This window comes from Lentinus tigrinus (assembly GCF_003813185.1).
Source record: "Lentinus tigrinus ALCF2SS1-7 unplaced genomic scaffold L226scaffold_15, whole genome shotgun sequence".
NCBI lineage: Eukaryota > Fungi > Basidiomycota > Agaricomycetes > Polyporales > Polyporaceae > Lentinus > Lentinus tigrinus.
The window spans coordinates 45,011-67,451 of NW_027137924.1; the positions used below are offsets into that span (position 1 = coordinate 45,011).

The 22,441-nt window shown below is 56.9% G+C and overlaps 10 protein-coding genes across 10 annotated transcripts; 7 read left to right on the plus strand and 3 right to left on the minus strand.

Annotated features, from left to right (window-relative positions):
- The first annotated feature begins 58 nt into the window (after positions 1-58).
- Positions 59-1,893, plus strand: L226DRAFT_535784 (PQ-loop-domain-containing protein). The gene is made up of 8 exons (XM_067680985.1): positions 59-218; positions 277-302; positions 662-824; positions 890-1,238; positions 1,292-1,315; positions 1,370-1,513; positions 1,596-1,627; positions 1,688-1,893. Exons 1-8 carry the CDS (start codon positions 183-185, stop codon positions 1,766-1,768), a joined length of 855 nt encoding a protein of 284 aa, XP_067534432.1. The 5' UTR covers positions 59-182; the 3' UTR covers positions 1,769-1,893.
- Positions 1,894-2,225: 332 nt separating this feature from the next.
- L226DRAFT_89559 (uncharacterized protein) lies at positions 2,226-3,120 on the minus strand. The gene has a single exon (XM_067687316.1). The coding sequence runs from the start codon at positions 2,884-2,886 to the stop codon at positions 2,365-2,367; it is 522 nt and encodes a 173-aa protein (XP_067534433.1). The 5' UTR covers positions 2,887-3,120; the 3' UTR covers positions 2,226-2,364.
- A 551-nt stretch (positions 3,121-3,671) lies between these two features.
- Positions 3,672-5,465, plus strand: L226DRAFT_464458 (uncharacterized protein; the record flags this gene model as incomplete). The annotated part of the gene is made up of 2 exons (XM_067675861.1): positions 3,672-4,889; positions 4,947-5,465. 2 exons carry the CDS (start codon positions 3,672-3,674, stop codon positions 5,463-5,465), a joined length of 1,737 nt encoding a protein of 578 aa, XP_067534434.1.
- A 311-nt stretch (positions 5,466-5,776) lies between these two features.
- Positions 5,777-7,551, minus strand: L226DRAFT_487972 (uncharacterized protein). Its single transcript, XM_067677216.1, has 6 exons — positions 7,330-7,551; positions 7,235-7,275; positions 7,165-7,187; positions 6,964-7,112; positions 6,040-6,908; positions 5,777-5,968 (listed from the first exon to the last, which is right to left on the minus strand). Exons 1-5 carry the CDS (start codon positions 7,450-7,452, stop codon positions 6,102-6,104), a joined length of 1,143 nt encoding a protein of 380 aa, XP_067534435.1. The 5' UTR covers positions 7,453-7,551; the 3' UTR covers positions 5,777-5,968; positions 6,040-6,101.
- Positions 7,552-7,695: 144 nt separating this feature from the next.
- Positions 7,696-9,451, plus strand: L226DRAFT_535790 (uncharacterized protein). Its single transcript, XM_067680986.1, has one exon. It carries the CDS (start codon positions 7,732-7,734, stop codon positions 8,986-8,988), a length of 1,257 nt encoding a protein of 418 aa, XP_067534436.1. The 5' UTR covers positions 7,696-7,731; the 3' UTR covers positions 8,989-9,451.
- A 237-nt stretch (positions 9,452-9,688) lies between these two features.
- On the plus strand, positions 9,689-11,876 carry L226DRAFT_464563 (AGC/Akt protein kinase; the record flags this gene model as incomplete). Its single annotated transcript, XM_067675869.1, has 9 exons — positions 9,689-10,107; positions 10,180-10,402; positions 10,458-10,717; positions 10,772-10,903; positions 10,960-11,120; positions 11,173-11,247; positions 11,298-11,539; positions 11,679-11,778; positions 11,833-11,876. 9 exons carry the CDS (start codon positions 9,689-9,691, stop codon positions 11,874-11,876), a joined length of 1,656 nt encoding a protein of 551 aa, XP_067534437.1.
- Positions 11,877-12,396: 520 nt separating this feature from the next.
- On the plus strand, positions 12,397-14,188 carry L226DRAFT_89678 (VAMP-associated protein). Its single transcript, XM_067687317.1, has 6 exons — positions 12,397-12,591; positions 12,711-12,802; positions 12,856-12,916; positions 12,983-13,098; positions 13,160-13,294; positions 13,361-14,188. The coding sequence occupies exons 1-6, from the start codon at positions 12,549-12,551 to the stop codon at positions 13,991-13,993; spliced, it is 1,080 nt and encodes a 359-aa protein (XP_067534438.1). The 5' UTR covers positions 12,397-12,548; the 3' UTR covers positions 13,994-14,188.
- Positions 14,189-15,120: 932 nt separating this feature from the next.
- L226DRAFT_535792 (uncharacterized protein) lies at positions 15,121-16,675 on the minus strand (the record flags this gene model as incomplete). Its single annotated transcript, XM_067680987.1, has 9 exons — positions 15,121-15,346; positions 15,404-15,441; positions 15,511-15,773; positions 15,822-15,875; positions 15,929-16,085; positions 16,143-16,243; positions 16,306-16,329; positions 16,379-16,451; positions 16,501-16,675. Coding segments are annotated over 9 exons (965 nt in total), but the record flags the coding sequence as incomplete, so codon positions are not given.
- Positions 16,676-17,204: 529 nt separating this feature from the next.
- L226DRAFT_509616 (uncharacterized protein) lies at positions 17,205-18,193 on the plus strand. The gene is made up of 6 exons (XM_067678222.1): positions 17,205-17,454; positions 17,518-17,651; positions 17,705-17,902; positions 17,960-17,981; positions 18,033-18,117; positions 18,171-18,193. Exons 1-6 carry the CDS (start codon positions 17,305-17,307, stop codon positions 18,179-18,181), a joined length of 600 nt encoding a protein of 199 aa, XP_067534440.1. The 5' UTR covers positions 17,205-17,304; the 3' UTR covers positions 18,182-18,193.
- A 1,626-nt stretch (positions 18,194-19,819) lies between these two features.
- L226DRAFT_509620 (uncharacterized protein) lies at positions 19,820-22,441 on the plus strand. Its single transcript, XM_067678223.1, has 5 exons — positions 19,820-20,157; positions 20,230-21,190; positions 21,252-21,440; positions 21,498-21,667; positions 21,718-22,441. Exons 1-5 carry the CDS (start codon positions 19,867-19,869, stop codon positions 22,414-22,416), a joined length of 2,310 nt encoding a protein of 769 aa, XP_067534441.1. The 5' UTR covers positions 19,820-19,866; the 3' UTR covers positions 22,417-22,441.

Here is a 22,441-nt window from a genome sequence, read left to right on the forward strand (position 1 = left end):
CAACGGCCGGGGGTGCCTTCTTGCCTCGGAATCATCCTCGACAATACTCACCCTTGCACTTTGCACCATAACTTTCACTCTCTTCCCTGTCCATCTTGCGCTTCCTGCCTGCTCTTCGCCGCCTCACACCCTCAAGGGCACGCGTATCAGTGTCTTTGCGTACTGTTCAGGATCTGTCGAGCATGGCGTACGACGGTAATCAGGAACTCAGCAATTTCGTATGCAATGTCCCTGGAGTACACCACGAGGTTGATATCTGACAGTTCATTCGCACAGCTGGGCTGGGTATCCATTGCGTGCTGGTGAGTCGACTTGATTACACGAATTTCGAAGCGTTGCTCGGGTACCTGTGCGGAGCGAGAACACGAGCGCTTCGGTTTGGCTTTCCCTGGTGCGTGCATCTTGCACCTCCACGCTCAGCTCACGTAGTCATCTGTACAGATCCTACGAACCTCCATGATGCTCACAATGTGTCATTCCTGCTGCGGCTGGGGAAAAGGCAGTCCAGAAAAATTGGGCGGACGGATTGGCGTACTGGGGAACGTGGAGAGGATACCTTGGGGAGGGCGAGTCGAGGATACCCTCATCTGCGGCCTGTCACTCGCTCTTGCAATACACTCTTCTGCTTCTGAACTCTGTTTCTGATCAACCTATCCCATAGGCTAGTGGTGTATTCACCCCAAATCGTCGAGAACTACCAGCTCCAATCGGGCGAAGGGCTGAGCGTGGGCTTCATTCTCATCTGGCTTGTCGGAGATTTGTGCAACCTCTCTGGCGCGATCATGGCCGGTTTACTGCCCACGATTATCATCCTCGGCGTTTATGTGAGCCACCAGGTTTACATGGTACGTCAGACTGCATCCGCTGAAACGCCTCGTCTCTCGCGCAGTACTCCTCGTGTGATGCCATCCTGCTCGCACAAATTTACTATTACCGCTGGAAACGAACACGTCGTGATGTCCCGCTCCTCGTTTCCGAAGACGCGAGGATGTCTGCGCTATACGATGAAGCAAGTCCGCTCCTGCCGGGGGACGGTCGCTCCGAAGGGCCGCCCCGGATCAAGGATGCGCGGAAGGAGACCCTGAAGTTTGTGACTGCTATGGTCTTTGTGTTTAGCGTCGGCGTTGCAGCGTGGGCCGTAGACAGGCATCTCCACCGAGATGTTCCCCGTTCGAAGCCAGTCGAGGTCGTAGAGTGGCGAAGCCAAGTCCTGGGGTGGATTAGTGCGGTCCTGTTCCGTGAGTCCATGCAGTCTGTCTGGAAGTTCTTCGAGGCTCATCCTGGCGCAAAGTCGGAGCGCGGGTTCCGCAGATAGGTGCGTGGCTTTCATTTCGTGGCGGGGCACAGGGACTAAGGCCGAGGCGCACAGTCAAGAACTTGAGCACCAGGTGCGAGGGGCTCTCGCCCTTCCTCTTTGTCTATTCCATTTCAGGAAACACCACATACTTCCTGTCTATCCTCGCGGCTTCTTTGGATATTCGCCACATCGCGGTCAATGCGCCCTGGATCGCCGGTGCGTGCATCTCCGGGTTTGGCTTCAGAAAAACACGGCTGATCAATGTGCGACGCTGCACGCGTCGTTGCTTCTTGATCAGGGAGCACCCTTACCGTTTTCTTGGACCTCTTTGTAAGCTTCGAGTTGTTTTATCGGCCATGTGGTACGCGTTGACGTATGTGTGTGCACCAGGTTCTGTACCAGTTTTTCCACTACCGACGGGAAGACAAGGAGAAGGCACGTCTCCAGGAGCCGTCGGAGGCAGCCAGCTAGATAGCTTCAGTATCTCAATAGATTCCTCGAGGAGACCTGTACCTCGAGCGGTAGAGGGCCATGCAGAAAGTTTTCTTGTCTAGACTACTCTACGGAAACTGCCAGCGTCGCTCGAAGGCAAGACCCCGGAACCCCATTCCGCGTGGACTTGCCCTGTTCGGTATCTAGGAACCTGGGTGCGGGACGTATGCATTGACCTCGCAACTGTGGCTTCAACCCCTCGGTCTTGGCTATTATAACCTCGGATTCACCAGTAGCGGTGTAACTAATTGCTAATTGTCGTAGTTGAAATCGCTGGTTACCTTTGTTCATGAGCATCTCGCCCGCAGGGCTTCAGGCAATCCCGGGATGAGGGGTCTTCTAAGGTCTTACCGACTTCTCCGATGACTCAACGCTTCAATATTGTCCGACTTCGGCACGTATGTTATGGCGTCGTCGCAGCATGAAAGGGCGGATACCTCTATACAAGGTTGCATTTGCAGGTACCTCGCCCGGAATGAGTAGGACAAGGGTCATGTGTATGCGAGAGGCCTGCAATCCTTTGAGTGCAATGATGCTATCGTACATGTCCTGCCAGTCGTCCTCGTATAACACTCTCAGAGTTCACTCTCGGTGCCATGGGGTAGCCGCGACTGGGCTGAACATGTCGTCACGCAAACCACCCTCTGGACATCGGGCGCTTGCGTGATACATGCTGTCATCCCGGGTTGTGTATTCCTCCGACTGCCAGCAATACTACTCGGGAAACAGGAGATACGCCCAAGTGCGTGCTCGCGTGTGGTCGCTTCAGGTTGAGGTTCGTGTAGGTTAGATAAACACGCCGCGGGAAGGCCCTCGAAGACCCCGAGAAGCGGTCGCGTGTGGCCATCGGGGACAGAGAAGAATGGCCGGATAGGGTTTATGAAGAGGGTAAGTGTTCTGATGCAACGGCCAGGACTGGGAACGACGATAAGGGGAAGAGGGGAGACGGGGGGAGGCGTTATGCGGGCGATTTGCTCACGGAGGAGGGTCGGGTCTTGCCTCGTTCCCTCCCTCGTGTTGCGGGCTGCTATTCGACGTCCCACGTTGCAGGTCACCCACAAACTCTTCTCTATGGCACGCACCGCTCGGCCAGACATGCACCCAGCCTCGTGTCTCTTCCATCATCCTCCCCTCGCTCAAAACGCCTTTATCAATGTCAGATCGCCAGCCCGTCTCATATTTTCTCCCTGACTGCCTCCCGCCTCGCCCTCCGACTCCCCGCCTCACCCACCGTCGCCCTCCGACTCCTGCCTTGTCTCGACGGCGTCGACCAGGTGCGTAGCCGTTGTCCTCTCCCCCTTGTTCCCCAGCCCATACATCCTCCGACCGCCTTGTTGTTTCAGCGCACCTCCGCACGCGCCCACACACCGCAAAGAGGTCCACATAACGGACCGCATCCGCTTTGCGTCGCGTTTCGTCTCTCCCAACCCTCCATTCCATCCCTCGACCTATATCGAGCTAGCCAACGCCTCGCGCGCGGCAGCAGCGCCCTGCTCTACCCAACGTGCTTTAGAAACCAGCCGATTGTCTTCGGAGCTTGCTTTCGCACGCCGCGACCTCCTCTAGATTCCTCGCGCGAAAGGAAGCGACCAGCAGCCCTGCCCAAAGGTATTATAACATGCACCGCACTCCTCTTCTCCAGCCCACTCCCCGTCTCCATCCCTCTGCTATGGCATATGCTACCCTTGAGCAGCCCCTCGCCCGCGCCCCCACCACCATGTCCTGGACTTCCGAGTACTCCGAGCCGCCACCGTACGACCCCGCCTACTGCGACCCCTCCACCCTCATGGCCGCCGCGTACTCGGAGAAGGGCACATTACACCGACGCACGCACGAGGTCGCGCCACCGTCCAGTAGCTGTTCCCGCGCCCCTGCTTCATGGATGTCCAGTCCCCGGAGAACCACCGCGAACCTGTCGATTCCCCACTTACGGGAAGCAATACACTCGCTCGAGTCCAAGATGGCGTCGCTTCTGAGCGAGCGGGATCTTCTGGAGTCACGGTTGGAGCAGGCGGTCCGTATGCAGTCTCCCGTTCAGCGACTCCCGAACGATCTCCTCGCGTCGATCTTCTCGATTGCAGTCATGGACGAGGAGGAGGAAGACTCGATCACGCTGTCCAACTTGATGCTCGTCTGCCAGTATTGGCGGGATGTGGCGGTCAACTCTCCCATGCTCTGGACACGGGTCATGATGGGCACACACCATTCCACGGACAGGGCGATCCTCAAGCTAGACCGTTCTAAGACCGCGCCGTTGCACATCTGCCTGGACTTTAGCCCACGGATGGAGCACGGCACCGTCTCGACGGAGAGTATTGTGACGGCCATGGACCTCGTGCGCCCTGCAATATGGCGCTGGAAGACATTCCATCTCATCGTTCCCAGTCGACCACAAGCGCATGCTGCCCTGAGCCGGTGTAAGGAGCAGGCGCCACAGCTCGAGGTTCTCTCCGTCCGCGTCTCGCATTCTATGCAGGAGGACCACTACTCGAAGCCGCCGCTCCCGCTCTTCGAGCGTACGACGCCGCGCTTGCGGGCATCTTCCTTCACCTCCTTCAACTTCGGTTGGGACCCGGCACTGCTGAGCAACCTGCGCGTACTCAAGTTGGGCGGCTACTGGAACGGCTTCTCACCCTCGGTCGACGTCATACTGAAGACCCTGCGCGCGTGCCCGCAGCTCGAGGAACTCGTCCTTCGGAATATGTCCGACGTGGACCCGGAAAGCTGCACGACGCTGACTCCCGAGGTTCCCGAGCAGGATGATTACGTCCTGGCACGCGTCTCAGACACGCGCGCAATTCAGCTGCCCAAGCTTCGCAAGGCCTCATTCTACTACTCCGGCAATCTGCGCACGCGCACCATCCTCAGCCTCCTCGCGTTCCCCGCGCTGGAATGTGTCGAGCTGTGTTACCTCGATAACGTGTCCCCAATGCTCGAGGCTCTGCGCAGACAGTCCCTGACCGTCCTGCCCTTGCGCCACCTGCGGATCGAGTCATGCTTCTTCAACGAGTTGCGCTTCGCGCGCCTGCTCCAACGCCTTTCGTCGCTGACTTCCCTGGAGCTCGTCGATGTGGAGGACGCCACGTCGAACCTGATGCGAGTGAGTGCAGCCAATCGTTCTGCGAGGGACTGCTGTGCGCTGACCCGTTTGTTTCAGAACCTCGCTACACCGCCGGTCTCCCAAACATGGACGTGTCCCAAGCTGACCACACTCTCCGTGGAAGGCTGCACATCGCTCGATTGGGAAACCCTCCGTTCCATCGTCGAGTCCCGTCTGCCCCCGCATTCCCGTGCATTCCCCCGCCAGCCACTGCCCCACCAACCGCATTCGCAACCTGTGATCTCCATGTCGATCGCGTCGTCATCTTCATCATCCGCTTCCGCTTCCGCTTCAGCCTCCACCTCCGTACATCATCGTCAAGCCATGTCTTCCTCCTCTTCAAGCTCCTCCGCATCAGCGTTCGCTGCCTCCGCGCATATCCTTGCGCACCAACCCTCCGTGCCGGTGCTCTCATCTGCCTCCCTCGCAGTGGGTCGTCCCATCCGCCTGGAGTCGATCGACCTCACGCGGTGTCATCAAATCAGCAAGGAAATGGTGCAATGGCTCCGCATGTACGTCGCTGAGGTCAAGTGCGAGACTGTAAAGAGCATCTGGGGAGAGCAATCCCTTTCATAGCCCGCAACGTGGATCCCACCTTCTCATCTCCGTGCCCGTGCGTAGACAAGATGAAATATGGCGCCCGCTCAAAACCTGGAACTCGGTCCGGTTTCTATACCACAAAGCTGCTCTGCCAAGCTCTCTCCGCTGTCGTCGTCTTTGCGGTCGAGCGCGTGTAAGTTAATGTATCAGTGTGTATCTTGCTTATAGCTCTCGTGTGCCGTCCCGCTGTGCCTTGTCGCTGGTTTCGCCGAGAACGCTTCATGCAGTTATACCATAGTAATGTATCTATACTCTCTCGCCTCGGGAATTGAGGCGTCGTGCGCCGTGCAGTGCGCAATGCATGCAATATGGCCTGTGTGATCCAAATACAAATCCGATGGAATAAATAGGCGTCTGCGCATACGACAGGGTGACATCAGAGTTCAGCCCCATGAGACAGCGTGTACGCATGCGGCATGGCAGACAGTGGCGGCAGAATAGAGGTTAGCCTAGAGGTGACACATGTCAGGATCCCCGACCTACAAATGCGGATGGCCACGCGTTCATTAGCACGACACACAGGAACAGGCACCGCGGCAGTTAGACTCACCGAGTCCGAGGTCCGTCGTCCGAGACTCCCGTATGAATCCAGATCGACCCCCCTTCCTTCGACTACCGGTTATCCACCCGGATGCCCGTAGATTTCTTGTACGTGCCAAACGGCCCGACGGTCCCTGGTCGCCCTCCGAGCAACCGTTGCTGCTGCTGCTGCTGCTGTCGCGGGAGCGTGGAGAAGGAGGGGTGCTCCTCGGAGCCCCGGCCCTCGCCCTCGCCATTCGGGTTCTCCGGGATGGCAGATGATGACGAGTCCGTGCTTCTGTGCGTTGGCGCCGGCGCAGCGGCTTGTTCGGACGTGGATGGTGATGATTTGGCGTTGAGTAGGCCGTTGACCAGCTTGCGGAGGTGCTCGTTCTCCTTCTCCAGCCGGCAGAGCTCGCTCTCGCGCTCGAGGGCCCATTCGGCTGCCGCGAGGTGCTTTTCGGGGTTGTCTTCTTCCTCCAGGATGGCGGCGTCAGACTCTGATGTGTCTGCTTCGCCCTCCTGGGTCTCGTCAACGCGCTCCTTGTCCTTGCCCTTATCCGGCTCAATGCCCTCCGCCTCTCCCCCCGTCTTCTCCTCTCCTGCCGAGGGCTGGGTTTCTGGTGGTTCGGATGTTGATGATGCTTCCCTGGACTGATCACTCCGCCCTGCGGCCAGCGCCTCGGCGTGTGCGGCGTGCGCTAGATGTGCCTCGTACGCACGTACGTCCTCCCCGCCTAACCTCCGTAATACGGTACGAAGCATGCGACCGACGCGAGCAAGGGATTCTGAGCGCGTGTTGCTCGCTGTGAGCGACTCGTCGAGAGCTTCTGTTTCGCGCTGCACGATGACGCTCTCGTATTGACGCATGAGCGCGAGTTCGCGTTGCTGCACTTCGTGCTGCAGGTACACTTAGGAGGGGCAACGGAGCGGGCAGATGGGTGATGATGCTTACTGCGCGTGTGCGGAACGTCGCCATGATGTTTTCAAGGGTCTGCTCGTATTCGCGGATCAGGGCGCTGAGTTGTCGGTTGTCGTTGAGGAGGGTCATGTTCTCCGCGGACATGGCCGCGTTCATCCGTTCTAACTCGGCGTCGTAGACCTCTGCAAAGCACACTGAGTACATGCGGGTAGTGTAATAGGTGTCCGAGCAGACCTTTCGGTTTGTCGAGATTGAAGCTGATGCTCGGTCAGGTCATGGATGTCTGTATGTACTGCGTACATACCGGCGTAGTACAAAGCCTGTCTGGGAATGGATTGCTTGCGCCTGTGCACGAGCTCAATACATACCTCCTCATGGTCGAATAGACGTCCCACCAACCTTCGCGCCATCCGATAGAGCGTGGAGATTCACAGCGGAAGAGCGGTTCTGGCTGAGTTGCTCGGAGACCTCAGAGAGCAATGACCAGACACGTAGGACATCAGGGTCGCCATTGGGTTCCATTGTTACGGTTAAGATCAAATATACAGACTGGCGTCGGGTTGGCCGGAAGCAAAGGTGCAGGATTTGGCGGGTTGGCGAAGGAGAATGACGCGGTCGATAGCTAAGGCTGCTAAGTTACAGTACTTACTACGCGTGTTTACTTAGACCGAGCACTCGACTCAACCCCATCACGTGACAACTTGACATTGGGCGCTTGTCCGGGGTAGTCTGATTCAGAGTCTTGACAATGACAAGCTGCAGTCTCCTCTTACCTTCACCATCGTCCATAGCTGCTACCTTATGGCGACTGTGACCCACTACATCTACTCGCACTACGACCCACCAAAGCGCAAAGATGCGGAGGATGAGCAGCTTGTGGCGGAGGATGTGGAGGAGGACGCGCAGGACCCATGGCTCACGGAGTCGACCTTTGGCGTAAATCGTCGTCTCAAGAACGCGCCTCGTTTCGTTCCAGCCATCGTGTCCTACGATGAGGTCAACAACATGATCGGTGGTGCATCGTCCGCGATACCATCGGAAGAACCGCCGCCGCCATCTGCCCAAGTTAGCAGCTGGTACCGTTCTCTCACCCGGGCAACCAGTGCGCCCGTTATTGGCCCTCAGGCATCTCCACCTCCTAGTGTCTCCCCTTCACCACCCCCAGATACTCCGCCTGTGGAACCGCCAGAACGGCAGACTCGCACACCCCCTGTTGCGGGACCTTCACGTTCTCCTCGCCCAAGCAGCCGCCCTATACCATCATCAGCTGCACTGGGGGTCGGCCCTTCCTCGCATCGACTCATCGCACCTCTTCCGAGAAACAAGAACAATTGGTTCATAACCAATGCGATCAGGTCGGAGCCTTCATCGTCACGTTCCACTCCTACTCCTACCCTCGCAGATATCTTCACGAGGGAGCCACCTCCAGAACCTAAAGACCAGCCGTTCGTGCCCCCTGTCTTCCTGCACATCGGTCCGTCTAACAAGGGATTCGCCATGCTCCAGCAACGTGGTTGGAGTGAAGGCGAAGCCCTCGGTGCCTCCGCTCCTAGGCGGACGCTTACGCAGAAGGCGCTGGAGAAGAGACCGGCGAGGACTATCTTGGATGACCGCCCGCTCTCAATAAAGATGGAGGAGAGGGAAGTTGCCCTGGGCGAAGATGACGAAGTCCGGGAAGTTCGGAAGGTAGAGGTCGTGGACCTCACCCTCTCCGACTCGGACGAAGACTTGGAGAAAGACACCGCTCCCCACACTGCCTCGGAGTTCCACAAGGCAGTACCTTCGCACAATCCCAACGCGCTGTTGACACCCATAGCTACTGTACTCAAGTCCGACCGTCTCGGAATCGGGCTGAAGGCGAAGACGGTGGGACCATTCAAGGAGTCGAAGAAGCGGGTTACGCACAACCAGGCTGCGTTAGCAGCTCATGTTCGTGCCACCGAGGAGATACGGATGCGGAAGGCTCTTCTAGGTCGCGGCTCGAAGTCTTTCGCACGTATCGCGAAGGCCGAAGCGGAGAGTCGCAAGAGGCTACTTGCACACCTCAATGCCGACTAGTCACCTCTTCCTGGACATCTATGGCGAACACATTTGACTCGCCGCTCCTTGGTGCCGCCCAACACCACACTCATCCTCCCCTGTGTCGTCGCTCCCACTTGTGCCCAATGAGTCCATGTCCGCGCTCGCTCAGCGGGGGTCGCAACCGGCGATCACCTTCGTTTGATTCGTGCTTTCTCCCCATGGGCTCTGGGTCATCATCCTCCCGGCCTTCGTGCATTCTGGCGCATTGCCTCGGCTGTATCCCAGGTGACGGCTCGTTGCCCTTTCTTTACGTCCATAGTACTACACGATATCGGATTCACACCCAGTTACCCATCTCACAGGAGGTTGAACCGTCGATGATTAGTACTGCGTTCTCGAGAGTCGTCAGACGTATAGTCTTGGATGAACTCCGGGCGGCGCGGGATGTAAACCAGGACCCATATGTACCTCAATATATAATGAATTTGGATGCCTACGCAGCGTGGTTACGAGAAATTGAAGGGCGAGGCCTTCGACGGGATCGCGGGATCTTGTCGCTTAATGAAGCGCGTCCGACGGAATATGTATGAGCGTCAGCTGTACGCTAGAGATCTTCACTTTATCCCCCTTTCTCCCCCTCCCCACATCTCGCTCAGCATCCCAGCGCAAAGCAGGCTTTGCATCTCCCCGATACCCTTGTATTACTCCAGCACCCGCTCCCCGACGGTCGCCCAGGATGTCTTGGAAACTTGGAAAGAGCAAGCCAAAGCAGCCCGCGAACGGGCTATCGATCCAGGACATGGATCCGCGCTCGACGACACCGACGCCAGGCAACCCGAGCGGGAAGCCGCAGTCTGGTCTCCTGGCGATTCGCGTGCTGTGGGCGGAGAACCTCGCTCTGCCTGGAGGTGCCGCCGTACCACCCGCGGTGCAGTCCGCGCTGTCGTCGCAGCAAGCCAAGGTCGCCGCGTCCGTGTCGCCGTCGAGTGTGACGCAGCACCGGCTGGCAAACAGGAAGAGCAACCGCGACAGCGTGCAGCGGACACAGTGCTGGTGGCTGCCGTACCTCGTCATGGAGTTCGAGGTCAACCAGGTGCTCATCACACCGTTGGGCGGGGAGCTGGGGAAGCCGCTGTATATGTATGAGACGCATTTGTGAGTGTGCTTTGTCTGGTTTGCATGCGTGAGGAGCACGGAACTGAGCGGCGGGTGTGCGTTTGTGTGCAGCGACGTGTCGCGTCATTCCGAGATCTCCATTCAGTGCTACCTGCGCACGGAGGAACCGAAGCGCGGGGGCGATGGAGTCGCAGACGACATGGGAAATGATATCTTCATGGGCGGTGTGCGGTTCACGCCGGACTTCGATGACACGGCGTCGCAGGACCAGTGGTATGACCTCGCTGGAGGCTCGGGTAGGATCCAGATCGGCGTCGCGTTCCAGCCGAGCACGGTAGGTTGCACCTCTGTGAACTTCTACTGCTTGAAGTTACTGACCGATCTGCCAGGGTCAATCGCTCACCATTGACGACTTCGAGCTCACTACTGTCATTGGGAAGGGTAGCTTCGGCAAGGTCATGCAAGTCCGGAAACGGGACACCTCTCGTATCTATGCGCTCAAGACGATCCGCAAGCAGTACATCGTGCAACGAGGAGAGATCACGCACACGCTCGCTGAGCGGTTGGTCCTCGCTCGCGTGAACAACCCGTTCATCGTACCTCTGAAGTTCAGCTTCCAGTCGGAGCAGAAGCTGTACCTTGTGCTTGCGTATGTGATGCCGTCATCCATCATGAGATGAGGCCTTGCTAACGCCGGATGTAGGTTCGTCAACGGAGGGGAGCTCTTCCACCACTTGCAGCGCGAGCAGAGGTTCAACGAGGAGCGGTCGCGCTTCTATAGTGCAGAACTGCTCCTCGCCCTTGAGCACCTGCACGAGCTCGATGTTGTCTACCGGTATGTTTGCCATCTGTAGTCAGCAGACGGATAACTGATTCGATGATGTACATCAGTGACCTGAAACCCGAGAACATTCTTCTCGACTACACGGGCCACATCGCGCTGTGCGACTTCGGCCTGTGCAAACTGAACATGAAGGATTCGGACAAGACGAACACCTTCTGCGGTACGCCGGAGTACCTTGCACCTGAGATCCTTCGCGGACAGGGCTACAGTGCGTTGATCATCCTCAGACGACGTGGTATGATGTGCTCACAGCCTTTCAGACAAGACCATCGACTGGTGGACTCTTGGCGTGCTTCTTTTCGAAATGCTGTCCGGTCTTCCACCCTTCTATGATGGTCCGTATCCTTGCCTCGCAATTACTGCCTCAACTAACCCTCTACCACAGAGAACACGGATGTGATGTACCAGAAGATCCTGAACGATCCCCTGGTCTTCGGTGACGACATCGGTGCAGAAGCACGAAGCATCCTGACTGGACTGCTCACACGGGACCCGACGCAGCGCCTGGGTGTCAACGGCGCAGAGGAGATCAGGACGCATCCGTTCTTCGCAAACCATATTGACTTCCAGAAGCTCATACAGAAGAAGATCCAGCCACCGTTCAAGCCGAGCGTTTCGAGCCCTGTGGTACGCTTCTTTGTGTTCGCTGCTCGATCCTGTCTGGGTGGTCTGGGTGCTGTTCGAAGCTGCGCACTCGGGTTCCCAAACAGGATCACGCATATCTGTGTCTGTGCCGCAGCTGATACCCATTGGTGTTCCCGCACAGGACGTGTCCAACTTCGACACTGTTTTCACGACCGAAGCGCCAATGGACAGTGTCGTTGAGGGATCGCAGCTGTCCCAGACCGTCCAGGCTCAGTTCGCAGGTGGGTGATTGTTGATGTGTGTTGGGTCGCGCGGTCGGCTCACCACGTTTGCAGGCTTCTCCTACGACGGCACGCACATGCCAGTCAGCCCGGTGTAATCTACCACGCACGGAACCATTGCCCCGTCTCATCTCATCATTACGCATGCAAACCATAATATTCGGAGGAGGTCAACCTAGCCTATATACACATCTACACGTCTGTTCATCTTTCGGGTCTGTGTTCAGTATACTCGCCAATGTCTCTCGTTACATACAGCATCGCTAATCGTTCCTTGCTCGTCGTCGCGTTCGTTCGTTCGTTTCCCGCTATCATACCTACACGCGCTTGCGCACACATACATCGTATCACAATGCTATAGTATCCGCTGCCCCCTCTGCCTGTGTGGTTGTTTGCTGGGAAGGGAGGACGATGGTGATGCGAAAGCCTACGCTGTTGGTAAGCGGTGTATAAACGAAGGCTCATTTCCCTTCATTTCCGCAGTCGAGCGGTGCATCTTTGCATGCGAAGGGAGCGTGGGCAGCGCGCGCGAGAGGTGCAGCCGCATCCTATCTTGTTTGCGGACAGGTGCAGCGTCCAGCTCGCTGACGGAGAGGAGGAGGCCCGAGCCCACGCGGAAGCCAGCCGGCAGGGGACAGAGGCTCCGCTCATAAGGGCGCCTATGGGGAGGTGCTACCGTCATCAGACACCCACGGCACTTTGTCCAGACTTTCCTATCTCTCCTCCGCTCCTCTCTCTCCTCCCGCCCTCCGTTCCCGCCAAAACACAAGATGTCTGTCTCTCTCAACCCCAGCAGCGTTCTGGGGTTCAACAGTGCGTGGATAAGATCCCTCCCGCGTGCGTCCTCCACGGATGCTGACGATGCCACATTCGCCTTCCCGCTCGACACGTTCCCCCTCTCCTCGCTACTCTCCCTGGCGCCGCTCTTGCAGGACCGTTCACCCAATCTGTCAAGCGTGCTCTGCAGATCACCAACAACAATGCGCAACCGGTTGCGTTCAAGGTCAAGACGACCGCGCCCAAGGTAAGCACTTCGAGGCAAACTGACAGGTGGAGCGCACGCTCAAGGACAGCCAGCTTTACTGCGTAAGGCCGAACTCGGGGAGGGTAGAGCCGGGCGAGACCGTTGAGGTTGCAGGTGCGTTGATTTCCGTTCCGTGAGAGAGAGCGTTACAGATGTTGAGTCGGCGCGTGTGCTGTCCAGTGATGCTGCAGGCCATGAAGGAGGACCTGCCCATCAACGCAAAGTGCAAGGACAAGTTCCTCATCCAAAGTACTATCATCACCCCGGAGAAGGAGAGCCTGCCTCTGCAGGATATTGTGCGTCTTCGCTATATCTATGTTCTTGTTCCGTGGGAGGGACTGATGTGGCGACGTGCAGTGGAATGTCGATGGTGACGAGGTTCACTCTCAGAAGATCCGTGTTGTCTACCTCCCTCCTGAAGGTCAGACCGTCCCTGAGGAGGACGAGACGCACGCGAACATGAGTTCGCTACTTGCTATACCGGGACAAGACGTGAGTAACACCCCTCGTCACCGCCTCCAGGATTACCGCCTCACCCTCTGCGTGAATCTTTCATAGAACTACGCGACGGTCCGCCAATATCCGCAGACGAATGGGTATGCAACGCGGGAATCCAGCCAGGGCGATGAGAGTGCCATTCCTATCCCGCCACCGCAAGAGGAGCACCATGATGCGCCTTCTACACCGCCACAGGTCGCCGTACACCCTCCTGAACCCCCAGTGTCCGAGCCCCAGCCTTCGAGCGACGAGGGTGTCGGCGTTGTCAACGTCAGCGTCCATGCGCCTCCCCCTGTCCGTCCATCTCCCCCGCCGTCGCCACCGGTCCGCGCCGCACCGCCACCTGTCGTTGTGCAGGATCCTAACCCGGAGTTGGTTAAGAAGCTTGAGGAGGCACAAGCAGAGATCGAGCGTCTCCGCCAGCTCATCGCATCGATGCCAGAGCCCAGCGTTGCGCCCACGGCGATTACGAGCGCAACGGAGCTCCGGTCAAGGCGACGTGGCCCAGTTTCCGACGATGGAAGCAGCACCTACGACGGCAGGACGTACGATGGTCGTTCAACCTACGACGATGGGCGGACGGATGTGGGCAGCTACGTCGGGAGCGAGGTTGGGCAGCCTGAGGGTGTGCCATTACAGGTGGTCATTATCGTTGCGCTGGGTGTGTTCGTCACCACGTATCTATTCTTCTAAGCGGAGCGAGGAGGGCTCTCCGAGCCTAGCCTGTTCCCTTCGGACCCGCATATGTTGTCGTCTCGTTTCTTTATTCGCAGTCTGCCGTGTTAATCCTATCATTCTCGTTCTCGGTGTCTCTGCCCGTGCCTTGCGTGGACCGTGGTCGCCGCTGCACTTCAGCTGTTCCGTTCTGTCGTGGTCTCACTGTAGTCGTTTGCTTGTTCTGTTCCGTCTTGTTGATAGTACCCTCCGCTCGTTAGTTCTTCACCTCTGTCTATAGTCGCTAAAGTGCGCAATTCCGTCCTTCCTACTCGTCTGTTTCTCTCCCTCTCCGTCCTCTGGTGGTCACTCGTACGGTACGGTTCAGCTTGTACATATTATATTACCAACGCCTAGGAGCACAACACAATGATACATGGCGTTTATGTGCTAGATACCCCCGCCCTTAGCACTACTCATCTCCCTTATGCCCCCTTCGTACGTTGCCATTCATGCCTCCCTTCGCAGCATAGTGGTAAGGTTCAGCATATAAATAATTTTGAGCCAACGAGCTCTATGATAGTAGTACCTGCTAAGTCCGACTAGAGCTCGTTGGGTATGTCTTTCTCCTCCCCATTTATGTCGCGCGCCTCGCTGAACGCTCGCGATCATTGTTCAACGTTGCACTGCATGCACCTCTTTCATTCACCCACTTGAGATCGCCTCGTTCCAGGTAGGAGATGCTCGAGCATTAGATTGACATATCGTGCTCATCTCGACCTCTTCAGTTTGACCACCCGTCTGCACGTGCAGTTGCGACAAGCCTTATGTGGTTGCTAAGGACGGATACGGCAGAGGGTGATCCCAGAGTCGCTGGACATACACCCGTGGATGGGGCTTCGCAATTACAAGCCGCGATGTCGTGCGCACCATCCTGATCACCTGCAAAACTGGACAAAGGGCGACGACAACAGCCGCATTTGTTCGTGGCGACTAGAGTTCGAGTACTCCGTGACTATCTCCGTCGATTTGTGGGAGTGGAGTGCCCATCAGGACGTCCTGCGCATCGAGGTGCAGTACGATAGAGACTCAGAGCCTTCGGGTGAGTACTTGCTGCGCAACTCGTGCTCAATCGTCGATGTTAACCGCACGTTACATACACAGCTTAGTGTTCGAGCTTGCCCCTCACTGATCCCGGCACCGTTCCGCAGAGCTTCCATGGCTCGCGCACTGCTGTGTTTCCACTCTCTCGAGACACCCACCTCCTCCACCTGCCCCTCCCACGCTCTTTCCGATGTCACCCTTCGTATCATCAGGGGGAAGCTTGCAATAATTCCGCCTGAATCGCGCGTGCGAGTAGACGGTGGACATGCTCTGTTGGGTGGCCAGTGTCTGGGCATATGTACGATGAGATATCATTGCATATAGCGTGCAGAGCAGGAGACTCACTGTACCAGAAGTAGGACGAGTTCTTGCACTCGCAGTATCTGGGGAAAGCGAAGGCGGGACTATCAGGATGGGATGCGGGAAATGGGCAGAAGTGGATGCCGACGCACCCCGTGATGTTCTTGAACCCGTAGTGCTCGGCCTCGTCCAGGATGTCGCCGAACCATTTGTGCGCGTCAAAAGAGAGTACGGTCACGTCTGGGTGGGAGTTCGCGAAGGATGCGACGTGTGCGGCGAGCGCGGAGTTGTAGTCGATGATGTTCTGCTTGTAGAGCGCTACGTCGGATGTGCCGATGTGTCCCGGAGACCGCTCGAGCGGTGGCACGTTGATGAAGAGGTACGTCCCGCGGAGGTTGTGGTCGTATGCATTTTGCTGTGGTCTATGAGCGAAAGTGGCGCAGGAGAGAGCAGAGATACATACAACGGCGCCGAAGAGCGATTGCATTTCCGACTCCCAAAATGCTTTGAAGTCGAGCTGTAATGAAGAAGATGAGGAATGGCTACCCTGCCCTAGAAAATCGGCCATACCGTAGTATTGTGCAGGGTATCCCCGGTGTCGTTGATGCCGATCCACCAAGCGACGAGGGTCTCCGCGGTTGGATGTGGGATCACGTTGGAGGCGTACGCGACCCATTGCTTGACTTCGTCGACGAGGTCCACAGTGAAGTTGTGGTGTAACGGGAGCCTGAACGCGCACCGTTGAGAGTGTACTGTCGCTGCGGGACTTGCAAGCCATACTCACAGCGCTTTGTCGATATCGGCACCGGCAAATGCGAAGTTCCAGAGTTGGTGAGGGAAGCAGTCGGAGGGCCTGCCTGCGTAGCAGCTTGTGAGGAACTCCGTCTATGCGCGATGAAGCATGAGACGTCGGCGCTGGCGCAGGGTGCCAAGACATCAAAACGTACCCAGCTCGAACCATCGGAGCTCGTCTGGTACACGAGGTAAGGATGAAGTATGGTACAGAGAGCACGTGCGCACATTCTTTGGGATGATCTCGTTCTCCAGCAGTTCTTCAGGAGTGAAGGAAAAGTCGAACGCATCCCCTATGAAACTTTGTGAATGGTTCAGCTCCAAGCTTTTACTCTCTTATAGTGACTCACCTGAAATTGGCATGGCCCTTCTTCCCTTGCACAAATGTGTAAGAGTCCCCGAAGGCGTAGACATATTTCGTCTTCGCCCAGTTGAACCGCGATTTAGATGCCGCTGCCGCTGTCGACAACGCGGCGACGGCGGACACAACGACGGCCGAGAGGAACAAAGGCAGACCATGCATCGTGTAGAGAGGAAGAGTCGACGCCACTCCAGATGCTTACCTGGTGCTCACCCTGGTTCTTAAACTGTGGTACGAAGGCGTAAGAGAGTCATAGCGAGTCCAGCTGACCTTTGTCATGACCATCCTCCGTCCGTACGCGGGCCGCGATATTGATGTCGAGAAACTACATTCTTGTACATTATTTACTACTGTCAGCAACTGGAGTAGGCTTCGTGAGTTGATTGCAGAGATAGGTTGCTCGTCATGAGGGTCGAGAGGCAAGACGCGTGTTTCCCAGAGCCGCGCCGGACACCCGGGCCGGAGCGCGTCGCGTCGCGTTTTGAGAGTCTGAATGAGTCTCCGTGGAATGCCGCCGCAAGAGCTGAAGCGCGTCCTACATTGTGTTGTCTGTATTACACGATGGGTGGAATACTCCAGCAGCCTACTACCATCAGCGGGGCACCGGCGGCCGGCCGTGTGAACAGTCTTAGTAGTATCTAGTATGTAACTCAGAGCCTGAGTAAGTGACGCAATATAGTTCAGCCCAATAGTGTTTGAGGCAATTGCGCGACCCTTGCCTGTCGACCTCCTCCTCCCCGTCGCCCGTCAGACTCACGTTCATACATACCCTTGTGTCGCAACAGACGAAGGCATGGACTTCCCTCAGACTCGTCAGACGCGGCAGCCTCGTCTCGCAATCACCGCGTCCTTCCTTCTCATCGTCGTCTTCGTCATCTGGCTCGTCCTCCCGAGACACTCGCCACCACAGGATGAGATTATCCCTCTTCCCATAGTGTCCAAGGTGCGTACCCTCAGCAGGACGCCCAGAGACAGAGGTAATGACGCATACGCGCTCTTGTAACAGGCCGTCGTCGTGTTGAACGGGGAGACCGTGAGTGGGACGGTTACGTTCACACAGCCATTCCCAACCGCGCCGGTCACAATCTCCGGCGAAGTCAAGAGCTTAAACCCTTCATCGGAGCATGGGTTCCACGTTCAGTGAGTGCGCGCATTCTCTGGAGCACACCTCAACGACCCGAACATGTCTCTAGCGCCTCTGGAGACCTCAGCAACGGTTGCACCTCCGCTGGCCCCCACTTCAACCCGTTCGAGAGGACGCACGGCGCTCCAACCGATATCAATAGACATGTTGGTGATCTCGGCAATATTGAAGCCGACTCCAAGGGAGTTGCTGCGTTCTCGTTCGAGGACAGCCTCATTTCGCTGAATGGCCCGCTCAGCATTGTTGGGTGAGTTGTTTCATGTTCCTATATGCTGCGCGTTTGCATTGAATAACATCGTCAAAGTCGTACGGTTGTTGTCCATGCGGTTAGTCTCCTTAGCTGTTCTCGCATTGCGTCGTCTTGACCTTCTCCACAGGGTACTGACGACCTTGGGCGCGGTGGTGATGATGAGTCTCTCAAGACCGGTAATGCAGGCGCACGCGCTGCTTGCGGCGTCATTGGTGCGCGAGATAGTCTTATCCCCGATACCCCTGTCTAATCTAGCGTCTCGCAGGAATGGCTTAGGTCTACGTCCGGGACGATGTGTCAAATGTACCAGTAACTGGGTTCGACTTGCTAATTCAATGGGTTGTATTGGTGCCTTCTTTGTTCGCTGCATGCAAAATGCTAGAAGGGAGCGGGAAAGCCCTACGAGCCGGAGCGTCGACCTCTCCTCCGCCCTCCTCCGTCATGCGGTACTAGTCCCCATGGCTCCCTTCGACTTGCAGACCAACTCGATATGCAGCAGCGACGACCATGACGTCAGTGGCCTTTATTCGGCAGTGCCGCCGGTCCTTGCCCGCCGCGGGCAAGGCCAGTCCCGATTCCAACTGCCAGCCTTAAATATGCAGCGCCGTGCAATGCCAGCCCGCACCTGCCCTTGCTTCCTGACTGTCACCTTCTAGCTCGCCCACCGACTTGAAGATGCGCGCACAAGACCCAGAGCAAGCGACAGGTATCCTCGACCTGCAAGGGGGGACGCCCCTGCGCAGGCGAGTCTCCCGGAGGGGGCTTCTGGCATTCTGAGACGTTACTTCTGTGCGTTGACCGTGTTCTGGCTTGGGATGATATGCACAGGGACTCGCCGGCGGAAGACGAACGACGATCGTGCGCGCGCGCTCAAGACCAAGGTCGAGCGAAGTGTTGGGAGTCTGGGGACGGGTTGAGTGTGGTTGGTTGTGGTTGGCTGACGGTAGGCCTACTCGCCGTGTTTTTGTGTTTTCTCGTTCGCGCCGGATGCTGACAGCCTCTTCTTGCCCGCAGATGTTTTTTGTCGGGGATGTTTGTTTGCATGTATGCGCGGGGTGTTGTTGTGTTTCGTGTTTCGAGTCGTGTAGAGTCGTGTAGTTGTCTGTGTCGTGCTGTGGCTCTGGTTCTCTGTTGTTGCGCTTAACGGCTGACGGCTAACACCCCACAGCTAGCTCGACTCGACACTCTACGGTGCACCAGAAGACCTCGACTGGACGACCCGACAGCGAGATCAGGTCTGATCAGCCTCCTCGCGTGGGCGGAGGCAGTCCTGGGTTGCGAGCCATCTTCCCAGGGCTGCCTACTCGCTAACGTCGTGCCCACAAGGCGCGACAGCCTCCCGCCATGGGGGGCCCTCTGCACGCTGTAGTGACGAGGCTAAACAAACCCAAGGCTCTTCTTCGGGGGAGTCTTCTTTCTCTTCCGTAGCGTCTTCTGCTTTCGATTGCGAAGGCGGGAGGCGGCACGGACGGCAAAGAAGACTCAAGCTCGGAAGGAGCCTCTTGTCCGGCGGGCGGGGGAGCGCCGCGGACGAGAATAAGATCCTCAGGGGTGTCAGTGTCAGCCTTGTCAGCCTCTGCTGGTACACCCATGAGGTATTCGCAGGTGCCGTTACAGACTCATTCGCGGGCAGGGAGTGAGCTTCTCACATTGAGAACGAGGTCACATGGTAGGTAGTCCTGCACGGGATGGCTAACACTATGAACCAAATGAGTTTGATTACTAGTCTGCAGTAAGATGTACCCGGCCACGGTATGGAGTAGGTACCGAGAGTATGTCGTTCTGGGTGTGGGACGGGTGACTCACACATGCCACAGACCAAACCAAGCTGTACGGCAGATGCCGGTGGCGTTCCTAGTTGCCGCCACTGCCGCCACAACTAATCCTCGCGGACACAACCTCAACACGGTACCACCACCACGACCGAGGACCTTGAACCACTGCATCTTCCGTCTTCCCATATGGCCCATGCTTCTGCACGAAACACTAGCGGAGGGATTCATGACTGTCCGCTCGCTATTGACTCGCATTCTTTGCAGCCGCGCGGTTTCGAGCCAAAAGACGTGCTACTTCGGTACAGACGCTACGTCCCGGATTCCTGCAACTACGTCGTGGGTCCGATGCCCGTCAAAGAGTTCCTGGACGAATTCCTTCCACCCTCTCCTACAGAGGCGTTCAAGCGGTCGGCCACGAAAGCTTTCAGCGCAGTGCCTTCCCGAGCCACTACGCCCGCGGAGATATATGAACCTTTGGTATGTGAAATAAGCAACCCATTGCCCAGAGACCGATTCACGCTGCGTACCTAGATAAGGGCCTTGAACGAGAAGACGAAACACAAGTCTCGTACCCCTGGTATGGTTTTCCGACATCCGCCTGCACACCTAGGCCTCTCTTCTCCATTTTCTCCGCCAACGCCTCACATCTGCTGTTACGCAACCGATAACGTTCGTGATATACACCATGCTGAGGCATCGACTCGTGTCGAGCTTGGTTATGCCGAGTTCTTCATAGAGGTCAGACCCGATCCCATTCACGACATGTTCGTAGACCCTCTCTCAGGAGAGGAGGAGTCCCACCAGTTCTTGTCGCCCCTCGACCCAGATCTCAGCCCTCTCGTCACACGGGCCTTCGCCAAACATATGTTCCATGTTTCGGAAATCATGGCACGGCAATACCGCACATTCGTATTCACTATCACCATGTCTGGTTCCCGTGCCCGCCTCTTCCGCTGGGACCGCTCTGGTGCAATCGTCACTAAATCTTTCGACATTCGTGAAGAACCAGATATTTTATGTGACTTCGTCTGGCGCTTCTCCTGCGCGTCGAGGTTGGAACGCGGTCATGACCTGACCGTAGAACCAGCCTCGTCGTCAGAAGAAGATCATTTCCGGAATGCAGTGCAACGCCATGTACAGAAACAGCTGGATGTTCAGGGAGAAGAACTTGATAAGGCCGTCTTGGAGCATTACCAGCTAGGACATGTCATGGCAATTGTTGTTTTTGCGCAGGACCCTGATATGACGACCATCTCCATCAACCGTTTCCTCGTCTCCCGACCCGTCGTGTCGCCTATGTCACCCACCGGGAGGGGGACAAGGGGGTATTGGGCGGTCCGTAACGGATCTGACCGAGTTCTCTTCCTGAAGGACACCTGGCGGTACGGTGGTGATCCAGAGGGTGCCGTCTTGGCCACATTGAATGCAAACGGCGTCCGTAATGTTCCAAAGCTGGTGCTCCATGGCGACGTCTTCAATAAACCATCCACAACGGACGAGAAGCTTCCAAGTCCGTGCTGACACACTTCTATCATGCGCATTTTTTGACTGTTCTCATGATGTCCCCGTAGTTGAAAAAATCCAAAGCACAAGAACCGCGCTTTACGTATCAAAACCATGGGTGTGCTCTATCAATGGACGGAAGCCCAGTCCTTCTACCTGCATCCACTATCGCATGGTCGTCCGGACCGTTGGGTATGGCCTGCGACGGTTTCATGGTACACAAGAGCTTCTTCATGCTACGCATGACGTCTTCCAAGGTATGTGATTACTTTCAGTCCTGCAGGTACATGCATCTTGACGGCGATCCCATGTAGCAATGAAAGACGCAGTTCGCCGATGTTATCGACTGCATCGGGACGTCAGTATCGGAAACATCATCCTCGTAAAAGAGGCGGGCAACGACGTCAGGAAGGGGTATCTGATCGACTGGGATGCGTCAATATTGGCCGACGAGGAAGGACGTGGCGTCGAAGCCGGCCGAACGGTGAGTGGTGTAGCGAACTTTTGTGTTCACAAGTCATTGATTCATTGTAGGGCACGTGGTCATTCATGTCGAGCAAGCTGCTGACAGAAAGCGACCCGAGACACAACTTGCAAGATGACATGGAGTCGCTGGTCTATGTCATACTATACGTTGCTCTCCACCATCTTCCGCACAACCTCGGCTCCGACCAGCTCGCACAGTTCATCAGAGAATTCTTCGATGCATCCTACCAGTGGGGCAGTCGACTCATGGGTGGTGGCGCGAAACAGGCAAATATCGGCAATCGGGTCATGACCAAGCGCGTGAAGTTCCAAGACGCGCACTTCCAGAAGTGGTTGAACACGGTCCTCGATCTGCATGCGACCATGGAGCAGGCTGATAGAGACGAAGAAGTCGCCGACTTGTGGTCGGATACGAGCCATCTTGATACCTTTTGGAAGGAATTCTTGGCAGAGAATACATTAGCGTCCCAAGACCGGGTCGACAATGAGCTTCCCCAACCAAAATTTCCCTCGACAGTTGCGACTTTCACTCCTCCCGTGTCACGACGCGCTGTGCCTCCTCCTCCTGAGCTGGCTGCAGGAGTCCCCGTCGGTGAACAGCCCGTTCGAAGCGCCAAGCGTCGCTGGCTCGAGCTTGCAGCGCTTCCAACCGAGGATGCCCTAGCCCAGTCGAATATTACCGCGGATGGTCCGCGGCGGTCGAAACGGTTGAAGGTCATCCCCTCCTCCAGCCTGAGGCAAAGATGATGGAAGGCTTCGACAACCGTCAATC

Bases quoted from the DNA above. Each gene is read 5' to 3' on its own strand.
- L226DRAFT_535784 (XM_067680985.1), top strand. From the start codon at position 183: ATGGCGTACGACGGTAATCAGGAACTCAGCAATTTC. The intron at 219-276 runs GTATGCAATGTC...TCATTCGCACAG, and splicing joins ATCAGGAACTCAGCAATTTC to CTGGGCTGGGTATCCATTGC. The intron at 1,514-1,595 runs GTGCGTGCATCT...CTTCTTGATCAG, and splicing joins CAATGCGCCCTGGATCGCCG to GGAGCACCCTTACCGTTTTC.
- L226DRAFT_89559 (XM_067687316.1), bottom strand. From the start codon at position 2,886: ATGTCTGGCCGAGCGGTGCGTGCCATAGAGAAGAGTTTGTGGGTGACC.
- L226DRAFT_487972 (XM_067677216.1), bottom strand. From the start codon at position 7,452: ATGGAACCCAATGGCGACCCTGATGTCCTACGTGTCTGGTCATTGCTC. The intron at 7,276-7,329 runs GTTGGTGGGACG...GCTCGTGCACAG, and splicing joins CTCTATCGGATGGCGCGAAG to GCGCAAGCAATCCATTCCCA. The intron at 7,188-7,234 runs GTATGTACGCAG...ACCGAGCATCAG, and splicing joins ACAGGCTTTGTACTACGCCG to CTTCAATCTCGACAAACCGA.
- L226DRAFT_535790 (XM_067680986.1), top strand. From the start codon at position 7,732: ATGGCGACTGTGACCCACTACATCTACTCGCACTACGACCCACCAAAG.
- L226DRAFT_89678 (XM_067687317.1), top strand. From the start codon at position 12,549: ATGTCTGTCTCTCTCAACCCCAGCAGCGTTCTGGGGTTCAACA. The intron at 12,592-12,710 runs GTGCGTGGATAA...CCGCTCTTGCAG, and splicing joins CAGCGTTCTGGGGTTCAACA to GACCGTTCACCCAATCTGTC. The intron at 12,917-12,982 runs GTGCGTTGATTT...TGTGCTGTCCAG, and splicing joins CGAGACCGTTGAGGTTGCAG to TGATGCTGCAGGCCATGAAG.
- L226DRAFT_509616 (XM_067678222.1), top strand. From the start codon at position 17,305: ATGGACTTCCCTCAGACTCGTCAGACGCGGCAGCCTCGTCTCGCAATC. The intron at 17,455-17,517 runs GTGCGTACCCTC...CTCTTGTAACAG, and splicing joins CTCTTCCCATAGTGTCCAAG to GCCGTCGTCGTGTTGAACGG. The intron at 17,903-17,959 runs GTGAGTTGTTTC...ACATCGTCAAAG, and splicing joins GGCCCGCTCAGCATTGTTGG to TCGTACGGTTGTTGTCCATG.
- L226DRAFT_509620 (XM_067678223.1), top strand. From the start codon at position 19,867: ATGGCCCATGCTTCTGCACGAAACACTAGCGGAGGGATTCATGACTGT. The intron at 21,441-21,497 runs GTATGTGATTAC...GATCCCATGTAG, and splicing joins TACGCATGACGTCTTCCAAG to CAATGAAAGACGCAGTTCGC. The intron at 21,668-21,717 runs GTGAGTGGTGTA...GATTCATTGTAG, and splicing joins GCGTCGAAGCCGGCCGAACG to GGCACGTGGTCATTCATGTC.